At 42.9% G+C, this 20362-nt stretch overlaps 1 protein-coding gene across 1 annotated transcript in view; it reads right to left on the reverse strand.

Annotated features, from left to right (window-relative positions):
• The window catches only part of NAA25 (N-alpha-acetyltransferase 25, NatB auxiliary subunit), a 73190-nt gene extending 54807 nt beyond the window's left edge, over positions 1-18383 (reverse strand). Inside the window, exons 1-4 of the mRNA XM_059408449.1 lie at positions 18224-18383; positions 5084-5169; positions 3990-4128; positions 999-1117 (exon numbers count right to left, since the gene is read on the reverse strand). Coding sequence (XP_059264432.1) covers positions 999-1117; positions 3990-4128; positions 5084-5169; positions 18224-18281 — 402 coding nt within the window. The 5' untranslated portion in view covers positions 18282-18383. The remainder of the gene's footprint in view (positions 1-998; positions 1118-3989; positions 4129-5083; positions 5170-18223) is intronic.
• Between the last annotated feature and the right edge of the window lie 1979 nt (positions 18384-20362).

The following is a 20362-nucleotide window of genomic DNA, read 5'->3' on the forward strand; positions in this document are numbered from 1 at the left end:
AAGTAAAAATATTAAAGATTTACATACATAAATACATGTTACTGTTGCCAATTTAAAAATTATACTCATTTTACGTTAAAAGAAAAATTATAATCTCTGCATATTTTTCCTGAGAACAAAATCCATTAGTAAATAAAACACCTTCAAAAAATTTTAATTGGGGGAAAAAAACCTTGTAATTTAAAAACTTTTATAAAGAAATACAAAGATTAATTTTAAGGAGAAAGGATTTATATCAATATAGTATCTTCCATGCTCCCTAATTTATCTACTGTGATAGTCTGATATTCCAAGTAAAGAATAAGAAACACAAGTAAGAAAGCCTTGCTCTCAGAAAAAATCATAACCACAAACAAAGCCATTTCTAAAAAAATACTAGTTTGACATCATAACCCTTTATGGGCTTAACAGTTTCACTTCTCTGGGATGTTGACTTTACCCACCCACTATTCCAAATACATCTAAATACATGGAACATCTAAAATGTGCTAACTGGAGAATAAGCTACCTCTGGCGAAAAAGACAAATATCCAAAGAGTGGGGAGTTTTCCCCGGTGGATTTAAAAATCTCAACAGGCTACAAGGAGTTAAATTTACAAAGTTGATGCAAACTTCAATCTTTCTACAGTCTGTTCATTTTTTGTTCTGGGATTTCTGCTCATTTTCTGAAAATACAACAGCAATCTCATGCACCGGGACAATCTGAAGCCAACTTACCAGAACCAAAGAAAACATACGACCAGGACACCAAAGAACAACCAGATTTCCCCCAAATAAAACAAAGAACTTGAATATAGTTCATCTTTAAAACACACAAAGAAACACACCCACACACAAAGAAAGTATCTCCCTGATTTCCACACACAAACAGATTCAGCTCTACACACAGATGCAAACATCCACATACATGCACACACATTGCTACAATTAAGTCCCATTTAAGGAGACTTGTATCTAATGGCAAATCCCACAGTCCAGGAGATTTGGAATCAAGTTACCTGTTGCATTTTCTTATATTCGCCCACTCTGGCATAAGCCATGAAGAGGTGAGAGTGATACTCTTCACTATTGGGAACTTTCTTCACAGCTGCCTCATAGAGTTTTGTAACTAACTCCGCTAGGATAAAGAGAAATAGGATATTCTTTAATTATTGAAGCATACCTTAAATCTTAACAGCATTTAACTTTTCCCCCCTTTGGAGGAAATAGAGGTCTCTTGTCACTAAGGAAGAAGAAAGTATTTGTTTTGCCTCATCTGATCATTACTCTTCTCTTGGTTGCGTGTTAGCTGATGAAGCATGAAATAGCTCAGGCCTCCCAACACATTTACAAGATAAGTAAGACCCCTCAGGATTCAGCCTCTTTGTCTCCTTCGTACTTATTTCCCACAGCACTTAGTGTTCCAGCACGCTGAACTATCTGTAGCTCCAACAGAACCCCTGCGCTGTATCATACCTTTACTCTGTTCCCTCTGCCTGGATTCTCCTTTCCTCTCTTTTCTACTCAGTGAACATCATCCAAGACCAAGACCCAGCTCAAATGTTATCCTCACTGCAAGGAACTGTGAAAGTTCAAATGTAATCCTTCCCTGAACACCGTCTCTGCACCTCCACCCAGTCTGATCACAGCTTCCTTCTGCCATCTCTAAATTTTGTAAGTAAGTCTCTACATTTATTAACACATAATGTAGAATACAGTCCTTTCATGAATTTCCTTATTTTTTTTTAATTGAGCTCTACAGGGGCGCCTGGGTGGCTCAGTGGGTTGGGCCGCTGCCTTCGGCTCGGGTCATGATCTCGGGGTCTTGGGATCGAGTCCCGCATCGGGCTCTCTGCTCGGCGGGGAGCCTGCTTCCCTCTCTCTCTCTCTGCCTGCCTCTCCCATCTACTTGTGATTTCTCTCTGTCAAATAAATAAATAAAATCTTTAAAAAATAATAATAATAATTGAGCTCTACATCCAATATGGGGCTTGAACCCACGACCCTGAGGATCAAGAGTCACATGCTCTACTGACTGAGCCAACCAGTTACCAATGAAATTTCCCCTTATAGACTGTGAGTAACACAGGGGCAGAGAGACCCCCTTTCATCTTTGACTTGGATACAATACTTTTCACAGAGAAACATTATTTGTGAAATAAATGATTTTTTAAAAAACACGGGGAGAAACCGTATCTCTCAATCAACATAATCCCGAAATAGTCAGATATAATCCCCAACTCTTACGTTCTGTCTTTTTATAAAAATGAAAAACAAGGGGTGCCTGCGTAGCTCAGTCAGTTAAGTGTCTGCCTTCAGCTCAGGTCGTGATCCCAGAATCCTGGTATCAAGCCCCACACTGGGCACCCTGCTCAACGGGAAGTCTGTTTCTCCCTCTCCCTCTGCCCCTTCCCCTTCTGCTTGCGTGCGCTCGCTCTCTCTCAAATAAATAAAATCTTTTAAAAAAATGAATAACAAAACTATAAAGTAACATTTCTATCCACTAGGTTGGCAAAATTTTATTCTTTCCAGCTTTATTGTGGAATAACTGACAAAAATTGTATACTTTAAGGTACACAACATGACAGTTTGAGGGCAAAACTTTTTTTTAAGATTTTACCCATTTATTTGAGAGAAAGAGAATGAGAGACAGCACAAGTTGGGTGAGGAGCATGGGGAGAAGCAGAGTCCCCGCTGAGCAGGGAGCCCAATGTGGACTCAATCCTGGGACTCTGGGATCATAACCTGAGCTGAAGGCAGATGCTTAACCAACTGAGCCACCCAGGTGCCCCGAGGGCAAAACGTTTTAAGTCAAAACTGAGCAAAATTAATAAAGTATTACTTTAGGAAAACAAATGTGATAAAGATTTTTTAAAAGCAAGATAATAAAATATATTTAAGAAAGCAAGTACTTGCTGGAATGTGAAAGGGGAAGTGAAACTGACAGGGAACACACACAGGAATCTGTCAGTATAGGGGATGCTCTGTTTCTTAAGTTGGTTGGTGGATTCATGAATGTTCATTATTCCATACCAAGTATTCTAGTGTTATGTAAAATGTGCCTTCTATAATATGTACTATGGAAGATATATATCATTCCATAATAAAAAATTTGAGAAATTAATAACAAAAAACTTTATTTACAGGTGAAATGGTAGACTACATAGAATATGCTTAGAAATAATCTAGCAGGGGGATGGGATACAGATAAAATTTGCCATGTGATATGATCGCTTAAGGTGGATAGTGAGATTTATTATTCTGCTCTGTTTTTTGTTTGAAATTTTCCATATCAAATAGTAAAAAAGGGTAACTCTTCCATTTAGTAAATCAAAATGTCATAAATTGACCTCAAGTTCTCATTCCAATTCAGGGTACTTACTATACATGTAAAATATCCTTTTTGCCTGCAGTCTTTGTAAATCCTGGTCAATGCATTATTTTGCCTATCGCCATCCACTCAAAACACGAGTGATTAGTCAAATGAACAAATACAGAAATCCGGGGTGCCTGGGTGACTCAGTGGGTTAAAGCCTCTGCCTTCAGCTTAGTTCATGATCCCGGGGTCCTGGGATCGAGCCCCACATCGGGCTCTCTGCTCAGGCTCTCGGAGCCTATTTCCCCCTCTCTCTCTGCCTGCCTCTCTGCCTACTTGGGATCTCTGTAAGACAAATAAACAAAATCTTAAAAAAACAAACAAACAAAAAGAAACAAATACAGAACTCAATCAGAAATAAACAAAACCTTGGGGCACTTGGGTGGCTCAGTCAGTTAAGTCCAACTCTTAATTTCAGCTCAGGTCATGATCTCAGGGTCATGAGATGGAGCCCAACCTTGGGCTCCAAGCTGGGTATGAAGCCTGCTTAAGAGTGTCTCTCTTTTCTCCCTCTGCCCCTCCCCCCCTTACATGCTTTCTCTCTCTAAAATAAATAAATAAATCTTAAGAAAAAAGAAAAGGAAAGAAACAAAAAACTTCAGCTCAGTATTAAAAACAGTAAAAAGAAACACACGTCGATGCATCTCCCGGTAAAGAATAGTCAGTGCCTGTAGCGAGTTGTCATCTGTGGGTTCAAGGGCCGCCACCTCCTGTGCCAAGGTAAAGGCTTCCTCTTGCTTTCCAGTTCTCTGTAAACCAATTGCCTTTAAAACCTGATACACAGGAAAAACATTAGTTTTAAAAGGACAGAAATGAAAATATAAGCCAAACTCCCTGCTCAGAGGGGACCCTCTCCTGCTCCCTGTACTTGTGTTCCCTCACTGTCATATAAATAAAATCTTAAAAAAAAAAAAAAAAAAATGAGCCAAAGAAGGCCAACTTGAAAACACAAGGTAAGCTGTAAGGTACACCTAGGCTGCTAATCAAGTAAACCATATTTTACTAAAAATTTCAGCACATCAAGATTCTTTCTGGGGCACCTGGGTGGCTCAGTCATTAAGCATCAGACTTCGGCTTGGCTCATGGTCCCAGGATGGAGCCCCGCACTGGGCTCCCTGCTCAGCGGGAAGCCTGCTTCTCCCTCTTCCCACGTGCCCTGCTTGTGTTCCCTCTCTCGCTGTGACTCTCTCTGTCAAGTAAATAAAATCTTAAAAAAAAAAAAAAAAAAAAAGATTCTTTTCTATTTCGGTAATATTAAGATGGCACAACAGGGGCACCTGGCTGTCAGTCTGTAGAGCATACAGTGCTCAGTCTCAAGGTTGAGTTTAAATCCCACACTGGGCCTGGAACCTACTTAAAAAAAATAAAGGCGAAACACAGCTTAAAAAATAAAGCCTATCAATGTAAGATAATTATATTAGCTAAATTATGTCAAAAATATCCAAAGAAACAAATAGTAAGCTTTTAATTAAATACTATTTATGGCATTTAAGTAATCAGAAAAATAAATGGCTTAGAGAAGTGCCTGGCTGGCCCAGTTGGTGGAGTGTGCAACTCTTTATCTCAGAGATAAATTCAAGTTCTGCGCTGGGCTCCACACTAAGCATGGAGCCTGCTTAAAAAAACCTGAAAAAACAGAGTCACTAAACAGATTTCACACTTATTCCCTTTTAAGATTATAATATATAACCCACCAAATACAAGTAACTCCAGAGCAAATGACCTTACCTTAGCACAATGAAGATCCTTATGTTTCTTCAACAATTTATCTGCTTGTTGAATTGCCATTTTATTATTACCATTATCAAGATAATCTATGAAAACAAATTATGATAGTTGTTATATTCCTTTGACAAGAAAAATGCATAGGCTGGTATGAGATGTTTCATAAAGTATTTTAATTCAGTATTAAAAACATCATGGGGGCACCTGGGTGGCTCAGTGGGTTAAGCCTCTGCCTTCGGCTCGGGTCATGATCTCAGGATCCTGGGATCGAGCCCCATATCGAGCCCCATATAGGGCTCTCTGCTCAGCAGGGAACCTGCTTCCTCCTGTCTCTCTGCCTGCCTCTCTGCGTACTTGTGATCTCTGTCTGTCAAATAAATAAATAAAATCTTTAAAAAAAAAAAAATCATGGTGCCAATTTTAACTTTAAATGGCTAGGATGGTACAGAATACAATCTTATCTGTAGTCATCTCTCGGACCTGTTATAAAATTGTGGTAAGGAAAAAGGAATCAATTATTATCCAAGTCTAACAAAAGCAAAGATTCATTTCCAGATTAGAAGATCTAGAAGAAGATGAGAAGTGTCATAAATGGGAAATGGTGGTAGCTGTCAATTCTAAAACAGGTCAGTCCACAACCTACTACTACTTCCTGATCCCTCTTGGCTCATCAAAGTCCCAAATCAGTGCGGGGCAGATGAGACACAGATAACTCAAAATAAGTTACAGATCAAATGCTGGTGAGCGCATGGAGTAACAGCACCTCTCCGTGCTGCTGGGAAGGTAAAATGGTATATCCACCTTGGAAGACAGTCTGACAGTTTCTTTAAATGCTAAACATACTCTGCCATGTGATCAACAATCGTGCTCCTTGGTATCTACCCAAATAAGCTGAAAACTTACCTCCATACAAAAATCTGCACATAAACGTTTATTGCCGTTTTATTCACAACTACCAAACCCTGGAAGCAACCAAGATGTCCTTCAAAGGGCCAATGAATAAACGAACTGTGACACACCCATACAGTGAAATATTATTCCGTGATAAAAAGAAATAAGGACAAATAAACACTGGAGAACTTTAAATGCATATTGCTATGTGAAAGAAGCCAATCTGACAAGGCTACATACTCTATGATTCCAATTACATGACATTCTGGAAAAGGCAAAAAAGTATAGAGACAATGAAACAATCAGTGATTACCAGGGGCTGGGGTTAGGATGAATGTGTGGAGCACGGGCGATTTTTAGTGCAGTGAAACTATTCTGTATGATTCTGTAATGATGGATATAATTCATCATACTTTTGTCAAAACCCACAGAAGGGGCGCCTGGGTGACTCAGTCGGTTAAAGCCTCTGCCTTCAGCTCAGGTCATGATCCCAAACTCCTTGAATCAAGCCCCACATCCGGCTCTGCTCAGCGGGTAGCCTGCTTCCCCCACTCTCTCTCTGCCTGCCTCTCTGCCTACTTGTGATCCCTTTCTCTCAAATGAATAAATACAATCTTTAAAAAAAAAAAAAATACAGAAGATACAACACAAAGAATAAATGCTAATGTAAACTAGCAAACTATGGACATTAGTTAAAAATAACCTATCAGGGCACCTGGATGGGTCAGGTCATGATCCCAGGATCCTGGGATCGAATCCTGCATTGGGCTCTCCGCACAGTGAGGAATCTGATTCTCCCTCTACACCTTCCCCTGCTTGTGCTTACTCTCTCTCAAAAACAAATAAACAAAATCTTAAAAAAAAAAAAAAGAAAAGAAAAAAAAGACCTAGGCACTAGGTGGCTCAGTTGATTGGGCAACTACAACCACTTTCAGCTCAGGTCATGATCCCAGAGTCCCAGGATCGAGTCCTGCAGCGGGCTCCCAGCTCCATGGGGAGTTTGCTTCTCCCTCTGATCTTCTCCCCTCTCATGCTTTTTATCTCTCAAATAAATAAATAAAATCTTTAAAAAAAGAAACAACACTGACCTATCCTAGTGGCCCTGCCACTGAAACAAAGTACCATAGTAAATCAAGATATTAACAACAGAGTAAACTGGGGGGAGGGAGTGGGATTGTGGGGATACACAGGAACTCTGCATTTTTCCCTCAAGTTTCTGTAAACCTGAAACTGCTCTAACAAATAAGGCACATTAATAAAATGTGTGCGTGTGTGTGCATACACACAAAGATTCATTTCCAGAGAAGGAAAGTAAGAAGTGTTACAGGTGGGCAACAAGGGTGATAGCTGTCAATTCTAATTATAGAAAGATGACCGAATGCAGGCCAGTTCACAATCTACTACCTCTTATGGTCCCACTCTATCAAAGTCCCAAATCAGCAAGGAACAAAGGAAGCATAAACAACTCAAATAACCTATGCCACTGGTGGCCCAGAGTACCCCACAAAACAGAAAAACTATCATTTTACCTAACGAATTCCATTTTCCTCCAATGAATACTAGACTAAAACTTAAAACAGAGCTACAGGAACCCATGAGTTTCATCTCTTCGGTCTTTCTTCAATGCCATAACACAGACGAACACCAAGAATGCTAGGTGAAGAGATTAAGAAGCCCTACTTTTGACGTAATCACAATATAGGGAGGAAGGTCAAAGAGAGACCGACTCGCTGTGGATGCAAGTGCAGTCTAGAAAAAAACACCTAATATTCGGGTGGAGAGACTGGAGAACCAGAAAACACTAAAAGCATACTATCTTGGCTTAACTACCCAAATATCTAACACCAGTTTTCTTAAATAGCCCAGCCAATATGCCATCATTTGTCCTTACGGGAAATACCTGACATTTATTTCAGCTCAATAAAGGATACTTTCTCTTGGGCTGATCTCTTTCTGAGTCAGTTCTAAGGTACTTCTGACTCATTCCTGTAAGACTCCAGGTTCTTTGAGCATACCTGAAGAGTAATTTCATCTGTAATGAGAACCCAGTTCTGAAGATGTGCCCATAAAGGATGAGACCAGCGGTCAGGACTACAAAGGCATTTAACTTTTCCCTCTACACCTACCTGCCCATGCCCTCTTCTCTGGGAATGGTTCCTACTGCGTCTACTGCAGGAGCAGGATAGGATGACCATGTTTTAGACCTTGGAACTCCACCCAATGGGGTGGATATTTGACCCAAGGGTAAATCAGGTTTCTTCCCTAGTAAACTGTAACTGCAACACTGAGTCACAAAGAGTCAGGAAACTATGGGAACCTCATCTGGAAGGAATAAATATTTTGAGTCTGACATTACCATTGGCAGCTCCAGAATTTCCATTTTGAAGAAGCCTTAGGGGATGCAAGTTAGTTGCTGCGCAGTAAAGAAAAGGAGTTATCTCACCTCTTCATTCACATAACATTTATAAAAGTATTAAAAATGTCACTTATCTTTATCAAAGGATTGGGGTCAGGGAAGTGCTAACTAATTGAAGCTTGTAGGGAGAGATCACATCTTGGTGTGGCCACAAAGCCAACATGGTGAACCCTGGTAAACTCATGAGTAAGCAAAAAAAGGAAAAAAAAAAAAAAGGGTAGTCTGAAGAACCCAGCAGAGAATAAACACACATAGATAAAAGTTCAGGGGAAATTGGGAGGGGGAAAAGCTTTAGGAATGCCTGGACAGCTCAGTCGGTTAAGTGTCTGCCTTTGGCTCAGGTCATGATCCCAGGGTCCCGGGATCAAGTCCCGCATTGGGCTCCTTGCTCAGTAGGGAGCCTGCTTTTCCTTCTGCCACTCCTCCTGTTTGTGCTCTCTCACTGACATAAATAAATTTTTAAAACTTTAGATCCGGACAGCTCTCTCCAGTTTCCATCAAACGCTGAATACTACATTCGTGCTCTAGGCTCCCACCAGGGTTTACAACAAGCCCCCTTCACTAGAGCTTGTGTCAATGGGTTTCTGCTCCTTGCACTCAAAAGTTTAACTAAGACACTCCACTGTATCACTATATTCAGCCAGTCTGCTGTCAGGCTCCCCTTTCCTACATGCCTAGAAGGGAAAAGTCTATTTTCATTTTACATTCCTGACTCTAGAATATAAATTATGTAGCCCTTGGAGAAAATAGGTCAATAAAAATGATATCCCAGAGTCCCTGGGTGGCTCTATAGGTTAAGCCTCCAAATTGATTTTGGCTAAGGTCATGACCTCAGGGTCATGAGAGTGAGCCCCACGTCCAGCTCTTTACTGGGTGTGGAGCCTGCTTAAGATTCTCTTTCTCGGGCGCCTGGGTGGCTCAGTGGGTTGAGCCGCTGCCTTCGGCTCAGGTCATGATCTCAGAGTCCTGGGATCGAGTCCCGCATCGGGCTCTCTGCTCAGCAGGGAGCCTGCTTCCCTCTCTCTCTCTCTCTGTCTGCCTCTCCATCTACTTGTGATTTCTCTGTCAAATAAATAAATAAAATCTTAAAAAAAAAAAAAAAAAAAAAGATTCTCTTTCTCAGGGCGCCTGGGTGGTTCAGTCGTTAAGCAGCTGCCTTCAGCTTGGGTCATGATTGCAGAGTCCTGGGATTTAGCCCCACATTGGCTCACTGCTCGGAGGGAGGCCTGCTTCTCCTTCTACAACTCCCCCTGCTTGTGTTCTCTCTCTGTCAAATAAATAAAATCGTTTTAAATCAATCAATCAAGTAAGTAATCTCTACACTCAACATGGGCTCAAACTCACAACCCCAAGATCAAGAGTTGAACGCTCGGGCGCCTGGGTGGCTCAGTGGGTTAAGCCGCTGCCTTCGGCTCAGGTCATGATCTCAGGGTCCTGGGATCGAGTCCCGCATCGGGCTCTCTGCTCAGCAGGGAGCCTGCTTCCGTGTCTCTCTCTCTCTGCCTGCCTCTCCGACTACTTGTGATTTCTCTCTGTCAAATAAATAAATAAAATCTTTAAAAAAAAAAAAAAAAAAGAGTTGAACGCTCTTCCAACTGAGCCAGCCACCTCTTAATACTAATGTTTTTTCTTTCATTTTCTTTTAAAGATTTTATTTATTTTATTTGACAGACAGAGATTACAAGTAGGCAGAGAGGCAGGCAGAGAGAGAGAGGAGGAAGCAGGCTCCCTGCCGAGCAGAGAGCCCAATGCGGGGCTCGATCCCAGGACCCTGGGATCATGACCTGAGCCGAAGGCAGAGGCTTGAACCCACTGAGCCACCCAGGCGCCCCTAATGTTTTTTCTTTTAACAGCAAAGAACAGACTTCAGATTCAGCTACACAAATATCAGAATCTAGTTAAACCTTTAACAACTTTGTTTTGTTTTCATCTTTTTTTAATATTTTATTTATTTATTTGACAGACAAGAGATCATAGATAGGCAGAGAGACAGGCATAGAGAGAAGGGGGAAGCAGGCTCCCTGCTGAGCAGAGCCTGGCGTGGGGCTTGATCCCAGGACCCTGAGATCATGACCTCAGAGGCTTAAACCACTGAGCCACCCAGGCGCCCTGATAGGTTATTTTAAAATAAATTTAAGTTAAAAATCAAATTAGAGAAAAATTCTAAGTAATTAATAGTACAGATAGTACTATAATAAAGCTGGCTAGAAGAATGATAGAAATTTGGGAAATACTGGGTTAAATTATTGGCAACAGACTATCAAAATCTGTTAAATGACTGAACCAGCCACCTTCCTGGGTAACAATTTGAAGAGAAGTGAAGCTTCCTTATATATGCAGACAACAGTAGACCCTGACACAGGCAGGCCTCTCTATCTGCCGGGTAGAAGAGGTCCTGGGATTAATTTGTCCAATCACAATTAGGGATACTGATATTAAGAAAGAGGCCAGTCTTGGGTGTCTGGTTGGCTCACGGCTCAGTCTATGGAGCATGCACCTCTTGATCTCAGGGGTTATGTGTTTGAGCCCCATGTCAGGCATAGAGCTTACTTTAAAAAAGAGAGAGCCAGGGGCGCCTGGGTGGCTCAGTGGGTTAAAGCCTCTGCCTTCGGCTCAGGTCATGATCCCAGAGTTCTGGGACTGAGCTCGGCATCGGGCTCTCTGCTCAGCAGGGAGCCTGCTTCCTCCTCTCTGCCTGCCTCTCTGTCTGCTTGTTATCTCTGTCAAGTAAATAAATAAAATCCTTACCAAAAAAAAAAAAAAAAAAACGAGAGAGAGAGAGAGAGAGAGAGAGAGTCAGTTTTGCCAAAAAGAAAGAAAGTAAGCAAGCAAGCGAGCGAGCAAGGCTTTAGGCTCTGGGTGCTTGCAGCTGTAGTGAAATTCTCTAAAGCAGCTAAGATGACAACCTGCAATGTTTCCACTTCCTAGAAGAGCTTCAAACACTACTAAAGATATTGCTACAATTTAGAAAAAAAAAGACTGAATATAACATAGCTCCATCTTTGCTTAAAATTCTAAATGCTTTAGAATAGGAGCCTTGCTTTTACCAAGAATACAAATTGTAGGTTAAACATTCCTCCAGTCAACAAATGTTGTTAAATACCTACTACTCCCAAGATGACTGGGAGGGTTAAATTTAAAAAGGAATGACGCCTCCTAACCAATCACCTCACAGCCTACATTTGCCCCCCACCCTTTTTAAGATTTTATTTATTTGGCAGAGAGGGACACAGCAAAAGAGAGAACACAAAGCAGGGGGGAGTGGGAGAGGGAGAATCAGGCCTTCCTCTGGGCAGGGAGCCTGATGTGGGGCTTAATCCCAGGACCCTGGGATCATGACCTGAGCTGAACACAGACGCTTAACAGGTGCCCCAACATTTGCCCTCTTTTAAACTATTTCCCCCAGGGTATTCAGAGCTATCTTTTTTTTTTTTTTTTTTAAGATTTTATTTATTTATTTATTTGACAGCTCACAAGTAGGCAGAAAGGCAGGCAGAGAGAGGGGGGGAGGAAGCAGGCTCCCTGCTGAGCAGAGAGCACGATGTGGGGCTCGATCCCAGGACCCTGAGATCACGACCTGAGCTGAAGGCAGAGGCTTAACCCACTGAGCCACCCAGGCACCCCAGAGCTATCTTTTTAAATTGCAAGTCTGAACACCTCACTCTCCTGGTTAAATCTCTTCACTGCTCCCCATTTATCTTTAAAACAAATTTCAAAATTCTTAAAATGGCTTACAAAGTTGATGCGGTCTACCACAGTAGCCTCATCTCAACCAATCTCTGCAGTGCCAACACACAAGCCTTTTCCTAGGTCCTCGGGTGGAGCAAGCTCCTTTTTACATACTTCCCCCATACTGCCTAACCTCTCCTCTTCCACGTTCAAAGTAAAACGTCATTTCCACAGGGAACCTTTTCTTGTCTTGTCCCTGACAGCTCAGATGCCCATATTGTATGCACTCACGGGAACTGACATTTTTCCTTCAAAGCTCTTAACACAGCACCTGGGTGGCTCAGTCAGTTAAACATCTGCCTTTGGCTCAGGTCATGATCCCCAAGTCCTGGGACTGAGCCCCATGGCTGCCTGCTCTGCTTCTCCCTCTCCCTACCACTCATGTGTGCTTGTGTGTGCGCATGCGCGCGTGCACACGCAGTCTTTCTCAAATAATAAAATCTTTTAAAAAAAAAAGCTCTTAACACAAGTGTAATGATTATGTGTACCATTATTTTTAAGAAACAAGCTCCTTGAAAGCAGAAACCATGTCTCTGCTGTGCTGTTTGGTACTCACTCATTCCCTGAATCTACATTGTGCCTAGCACATATTGGGCCCTCAATAAATAAGGTCAATGAAGAAAGGAATAGAGAAATGAACAAACCATACAGGGGGGAAAAAGACAGTCTTCTAAAAATTGAGCAGTCTATCAGGAAAATGACATGCATACAAAATTGACCACAACAGTAAGTTCCAAGAACCAATCATTAATGATGGCTTCATACTATTTTTTTAAAAATCTTTCAACTAGGGGCGCCTGGGTGACTCAGTCGTTAATCATCTGCCTTCACCTTGGGTCATGATCCCTCGGTCCTGGGATCCAGTCCTGCATCGGGCTCCCTGCTCAGCAGGAAGCCTGCTTCTCCCTCTTTCACTCCCCACACTTGTGTTCCCTCTCTCGCTGTTGTCTCTCTGTGTCAAATAAATAAAATCTTAAAACACACACACACACACATGTCAACTAATTTTTGTAAAGCTTTGTTCTTTTTTCAAGTTTTATTTATTTATTTTTAAAGATTTGATTTATTTATTTGACACAGAGAGAGATCACAAGTAGGCAGAGGCAGGCAGAAGAGAGGGGGAACCAGGCTCCCCGCTGAGCAGAGAGCCTGATGCAGGGCTTGATCCCAAGAACCCAGGATCATGACCTGAGCTGAAGGCAGAGGCTTTAACCCACGGAGCCACCCCGGTGCCCCTCAAATTTTAGTTATTAAGTAATCTCTACATCCTCAACAGCTTGAACTCACACAACCCCAAGATCAAGAGCTGCATGCTCTTCCAACTTAGCGAGCCAGGCACCCCTCCATTAAGTTTTTTTTAAGGAGGCTCCACTCCACACTCAGCATGGCACCTAATGCAGGGCTCAAACTCATGACCCCGAGATCAAGACCTGAGCTAAGACCAAGAGTCAGATGTTTAACTGACTGAGCCACCAAGGTGCCCCAACTAATTTTTTAAATAACAAAAACAGCGCAAGCCACAGTTTAAAAATAATAATTTTAAAAAATCCTAACAGTTCATAGGAGCATAGCATGAAAAGATTAGTCTCTTAATCCTGCCCTATGCTCCCACTATGCTCTACTCATTGTAGGAATTTCCTTTTTTTTTTTAAGATTTTATTTTTTTTATTAACATGTATTTTTTAAAGATTTTATTTATTTGACACAGAGAGAGCGAGAGAGGGACACAAGCAGGGGGAGAGGGAGAAGCATGCTTCCCACCAAGCAGGGAGCCAACACAGGGCTCAATCCCAGGACCCTGGGATCATGACCTGAGCCTAAGGCAGACACTTAAGGACTGAGCCAACCAGGCACTGCTCTTCTAAGAATTTTCTGTGCATGCAAATCATTAAGTCTAAAATGCTTTAGAATGTATAGGTCTAAGTCAGACCCTTTTAAATGGTCATAATTTCAAAAAAAGAAAACAGGTTATACCAAGTGACTTTTCTAAAGAAGGGCAAGATTAATCTTCACTCACCAAGATGCCCTGCCACTCCTGATGAAAAACAGGACAAAACTCGCAGGGCTAACAATGCCCAACAGAAGGCTCAGAATAAGTACCACACTGGACTGAGGACTTAACAAGCATTTACTAATGAACTACAGCAGAATAATTACCTGGAGTTGGCCAGGCACCAAAGGGAAATGTCTTAACTCTAAGAAGTCATTATCATTCAGGAAACACATCTAGGAAGTATATTACATCTGACCCAGACTACGGCAACACTGGAAGCCAGTAAAAGATTAGAACAAAAGACTGTGTGCCAGAAAGTAAGTAAAAATGTGTATGTGCATTCTAAAAACTATGGGAATATTTTTTCTTTGAAACCTATTTTACAATTGCTTACCTAGCAATTCCTGTATTCTACACAAATTTATGACATGCCATATCTGACCATCACTTCCACCCTGCTTGTCCCCAAACCACTAAAAACATTTTTAAATTAATAATAATGGTAGAAAAAAGGCACTGGGCTCACCAACTCATGTCAGAGTACAAAATCTGTAAAGAACCACATAGCACAAGACAGTAATTTTAGCAAAAGGAAAATGAATAAAGTAAGTGTTCTGGTAAGGTCAGGTGTGGTTTTCAAACACTAAAAATATAATACCTAAACCAATTTATGAGTAATGAAAAGCACTCTGAAATTGCTTCAACTAATGAGCTTTCTGAAAAGTTATTCCAAACCTAAACACTAAAAACATAATTTCAACCCATCACATCTCAACTTACCACAATTTCACAGTTAATCACCCGTACAGTCCTGTCTATCCTAAACAATATTCAGCAAAAGCTGAGGTCACAGGCAAGTTTCCAACAGCTGTAAAATGCTAAAACCTTGACAGTACAAATAATGCTGTACAAAGATAGTGACGCTGCTAATTCTGAACTCAGTAAAATGTGTTCAAAATCCAGATCTACAACTCACCAGCTGCAACTCTGAGCAAGTTAATCTCCAGCCTTTAGATTACTACTAGGATCACAATAATCTTACTACCTATTGGACAGTTAGCATACAAATAAGCACTCTATTAATGCTGACAGTTGTTGAACTTCTGGCTGGTGGGCAAGCACTACCTACTAAACATAAGCTTTTTATTTAATAGCTAATGAATTCAAGGAACAACAGTGGTTTAGGGGTACTAATATATTCAAACACAAAAGCAGGGGCTATCCCAAAGTTTGGAGGTCAAAAGTGCATTAGTCAAGGGCAGCTGGTACCCTCTCTTTTCCTATTCCTGCCAATTGATATTAATTGCCTTGGAACTCTTGAAAATTTCTAATACTCTTCCCATTTAACTTTAACAAAAGCTACATAATTCTGGCTTCAGTTTTGACAATACAACCTGTCACTTCTAGTTAACATATAATAATATTTAGCAACATGAAATGAACAAGGTTTTTCTTACTGGGTAGTTCAAAACACTTATTTCTAAATGACTTATGGGATGCCAAAGGCATTTTCTTTGGTCCTCAAGAGCCAATTTTAGAAATCCAATTATTCTCAAAAATACCGAATCTTGAGGGCGCCAGGATGGCGCAGTCAGCTAAGCATCAGACTCTTGATTTCAGCTCAGGTCATGATCTCGAGATCCTGGAATTGAACCCTGAGTCAGGCTCCATATGCAGAGCCTACTTGGGTTTCTTTTTTCTCCCTCTCCCTCTGCTTCTCCCCCCACCAACATCCCCCTTCCTCCGAGCATCTGAGTGCTTTCTCCCTTTCTAATAGGTAAATAAATCTTTAAAAGGGGCAGCTGGGTGGTTCAGTGGGTTAGGCCTCTGCCTTTGGCTCAGGTCATGATCTCAGGGTCCTGGGATTGAGCCCCGCAAGGGGCTCCCTGCTCAGCGGGGAGCCTCCTTCCCCCTCTCTCTGCCTACTGCTCTGCCTACTTGTGATCTCTCTCTCTGTCAAATAAGTAAATAAATAAATCTTAAAAAAAAAAAGTACTTAATCTTGTGGGTAGGGGATGGGCTAGATGGGTATTAAAGGGGGCACTTGTTATGATGAGCACTGGGTGTTTGTTATATGTAAATGATGAATCACTGAATTCTACTCCTGAAACCAATACTGTCCTGCATGTTAGTTAACTAGAATTTAAATTAAAAAAAGGGAAAGTACCGAATCTTTTTAGTTTCAAGGTGGGGGTAGGGCGCACCTGGCTACTCAGTAGGAGGAGAAAGCCGCTCCATGTCAGGGTCAATCTCAGGTGGTTGAGTTCGAGTTCCATGATGGGTAAAGAGATTATTTAAATAAATAAATAAAACTCTAAAAAAGGTGGGGGAGCCTGCGTGGCTCAGTTGGTTAAGCGACTGCCTTCCACTCAGGTCATGATCACACGGAGTCCCGCATTGGGCTGTCTGCTCAGCAGGGAGTCTGAACCTCCCCCTCCCATGTTCTCTCATTCTCTTTCAAATTAATAAATAAAATCTTAAAAAGAAAAAAAAAAAAAAAAAGTCTGCAAACAGTTCCTGCTGCCGAGCCATAATAAGCCAGAAATTGTGAACCCTGGCTAGATTCAGTTCCTCCCTTCAATCATCCTTATTTCATTCCTGCCCTCTGAAAATATATACTGGAGGGTATGGTAACAAACACCACGGGGAAATGGAAAGAAAGTCCTATCTCTGCAACTCACCACCAGTGTGACCTTTGGCAAGTCAGTGTCTTCAGCTCAAAGTAAGGTATTTTCTAGCAGTGGTGAAGAGGGTGAGCTTGGGACACTGGGGTTCAGATCCTACTCCATCAAATGCTAGCTGAGTGACCTTAGGAAAATTAGACAACATCAACAATGCCTCATTTTCCTCATCTGTGGGGAGAAAAAAGGTGGGGGGAGGGATTTGCAGGACTGGAAGAAACTACCCACCTCAGGAGAATGTGTTTATATTAAATGAGATAAGCCATGTTAAGGGTCAATAACAGAGAATGACAGAATGATCGGTCTACACACGTTAGCTATTATTTCCTACCTCAAAGGGTTGCTGCTAAAATCAAATGAGATGTGAGTAAAGCATCATACAAATTTTAAAAGCAGGACCAACTGTGCCAGAAATAACGTCACCCGCCCCTCCAAAAATGTTGAATGATGTCAGTCATGTGGAGAGACCTCCATTCAGTAACATTTACACTATAAGCTCGAGGTCTAATTTGGCAAAAACCACTGACCTTGAAGCCTTCCTCATTGTTCACTAAGATAAACCAACCATCTATGAGGAGAGAGAGGAAAAGGGCCACTGCTCAATTACAGAGCATCTCGGTTACCGAAAAGGTGTTTCTCCCTGACTCAAATCTTTTGATTTTTCACAGCCGGGTAGGAGGGTGACATCAAGGTCTTAAAGTCTGAGGGCGTTAAGGAGGGGGATCCATTTAGCAAGCACAAGGGAAGCTGCAGAAAGGAAAAGCCCTGCAGCAGCCCTGCATGCCCGTCTGACAAGAGCTAACACTGACTCTTCACCGCTATTTTGGGCCCACGACCGCCCCCCCCCACCCCGCCTCCCACGTGCGCCCAGAGCAGCTGTTTCTCCACTAAAGAGCTCTTGATTGGGAGCCTCCAATACGGCCTGCTCCTGACTCGATCTGGGTGACCTTGCATCAGCCCCTTCCCCTCTTTGGACATGTTTCTCCATGTGCACCGAGTACAGCTAGTTAGACAACCCCCTAGACCGGGTTCTCGGAAGTAAAAAAGTCTTCGGTGAGGAATTTTCCCTCAAATAAGAGTGTCGCACCCTCACGCTTTCCATCTGAGATTCTGGGTCTTCTTTGATGTGGCATTAACAACGCAGCCTGCGGGCAGCGCACGTCTCAGCGAGTGTGTGTCTCACAGGGCCTGCACGTCGGGCCGGCTCTGCCGACCTGACGCTGCCTGGACTGCGCCGCTGCCACCGCAGGGCGCAGGAAGGCCGGGCCGGCGCCTACGCGAGGCGGGTGGCTGCGGCCTAGAGGCCCGCGCGGTCAGCCCCTCGCATCCGCCAGCTCCGCGCCCGCCCCCTCAGCGCCCCTCCCGGACCTTCGCCCTGGCCTCAACAGCCCTCGACGCGTCCGGCCGATAACAGGCTGGCCCCAGGCACTCACCGTAAATGGGCCGGAGGCGCCTGTCGTTAGGGTCCTGCACATGGCCCCGCGTCGCCATGATGACAAGCGCAGAACCGCAGTGCGCACGCGCGGGGCAGGCCCTCGGGAAGGGGCTGTTAAAGGGCCAGCGCCGATCTCGCTCTTCTATCGCGATAGTCGCAGAGCCGCGATTGATCGCCCTTGCGCGGAAGCGGAAGCCCCCGAGCTCCTTGGACCGCTACGGGTACGGCGATGGGTTCTTCGTTAGGAATCTTTCCTCCTTTTGCCGGATGGAATCAACCAGGTTGGAAGAGACGGCTGTTGGTATTGAAATCCCTTCGGAGTCACGTACTGGGTAGTGAGGAAAGGAGGGAAGAAACTCTTGGTCAAAGTTGAGCTCAGCTGCTCCCGCTGGTCGTATTTATCCCCTGTGTCCAAAGGAGAACCAGTTAGACTTGTCTGTGACCAACTGCTGAGGAACCAGGAACTCCTCTGGGAGACTGACCCAAGGAACTGTGGGGGAAAAGGGGTCTGATCAGGGGTGCCTGACTGGCTCAATCTGTAGAGCATGAGACTCTTGATCTTGGGGTTGATGAGTTCAAGCCCCAGGTAGGGCAGAGAGCTTATTTAAAAAGGGGGAGGGAGGGACGCCTGGGTGGCTCAGTGGGTTAAAGCCTCTGCCTTCGGCTTAGGTCATGATCTCAGGGTCCTGGGATCGAGCCTCTCATCGGGCTCTCTGCTCGGTGGGGAGCCTGCTTCCTCCTATCTCTGCCTGCCTCTCTGCCTACTTGTGATCTCTGTCTGTTAAATAAATAAAATCTTTTTAAAAAGGGGGGGGGGTGCGAATCTACAGTAAAAATCTGCCTGAAAAGTTCAAGATCTCTTCAGCCCTCTCCTGGGTTCAACCAGCTAAGAAGCATCTTAGATTCATAGTAATCCAGTCAGTTTGTCAATTAAACCTCAGTAAAACTGGAGGGTAAAAGTAATTAAATTCATACAACACATAGTTATTGAATGCCTATTATGTGCCAGGCTACATCAATAAATAAAATTTTCATGGAGATTTACTTGTAGTGGAAGAGACAGACAAAATAGCATATTAGATGATGATAAATGATAATGAGAAAAGTAGAACAGGGACTGGGGAGTGGAAGAGGGAGGCAATTTTATATGTATAATGTGGTCAGGGAAATCCTAGCTGATAAAGTGTTAATTATCAAAGACTTGGAGAGGGATGGAGCCACTTGGGTGTGCCAGGCTCAGTAGAGTCATAACCTAAGTTAAGGCCACACTAGTCACTAGATTCAAACTCAGGTCTTTCTGAGTAGAGAACCAGAGTAATCCCCTGCACTGCAATGTCCCCTGTGTCAGCCTTCACCAGCTGGGGTTGACCCCTTCTACTGAAGTTCCTTCCCTCTTCCTTTCTTGGCTTTTTCAGTGTCCAAGAAAATGATTCTCCAACTTCAGTGCACATCAGAATCCCTTGGGAAACTTGATAAACATGAGTTTCCTGGATTCTACTCCAAGAGATGCTAATTCAATCTGAAGACCACACTTTGGGGACGCCTGAGTGGCTCAGTTGGTTAAGCAGCTGCCTTCAGCTCAGGCCATGATCCCAGCGTCCTGGAATCGAGTCCCACATCTATCTCCTTGCTCAGCAGGGAGCCTGCTTCTCCCTCTGCCTCTGCCTGCCATTCTTCTGCCTGTGCTCGCTCTCTCTCCCTCTCTCTGACAAATAAATAAAGTCTTTTTTTTTTTTAAGATTTTATTTATTTATTTGACAGACAGAGATCACAAGTAGGCAGAGAGGCAGGCAGAGAGAGAGAGAGGGAAGCAGGCTTCCTGCGGAGCAAGGGAGCCCGATGCGGGGCTCGATCCCAGGACCCTGAGATCATGACCCGAGCCGAAGGCAGCAGCCCAAACCACTGAGCCACCCAGACGCCCCAAATAAATAAAATCTTAAAAAAAAAAAAAAAAAAAGATGAAGACCACACTTTGGAAAATACTGATTTATCCCACATCCCTCTGCCTGCCACTCTCCCTGCGTGTGCATGCTCTCTCTCTCGAACAAATAAATAAAATCTTAAAATACAAAAAGAAAGAAAGAAAAAATACTAATTAAAGGATCTAGATCAAAAGTTTTTATTTACTTTTTTTTAA

This window comes from Mustela nigripes, chromosome 8 (assembly GCF_022355385.1).
Source record: "Mustela nigripes isolate SB6536 chromosome 8, MUSNIG.SB6536, whole genome shotgun sequence".
Classification (NCBI taxonomy): domain Eukaryota; kingdom Metazoa; phylum Chordata; class Mammalia; order Carnivora; family Mustelidae; genus Mustela; species Mustela nigripes.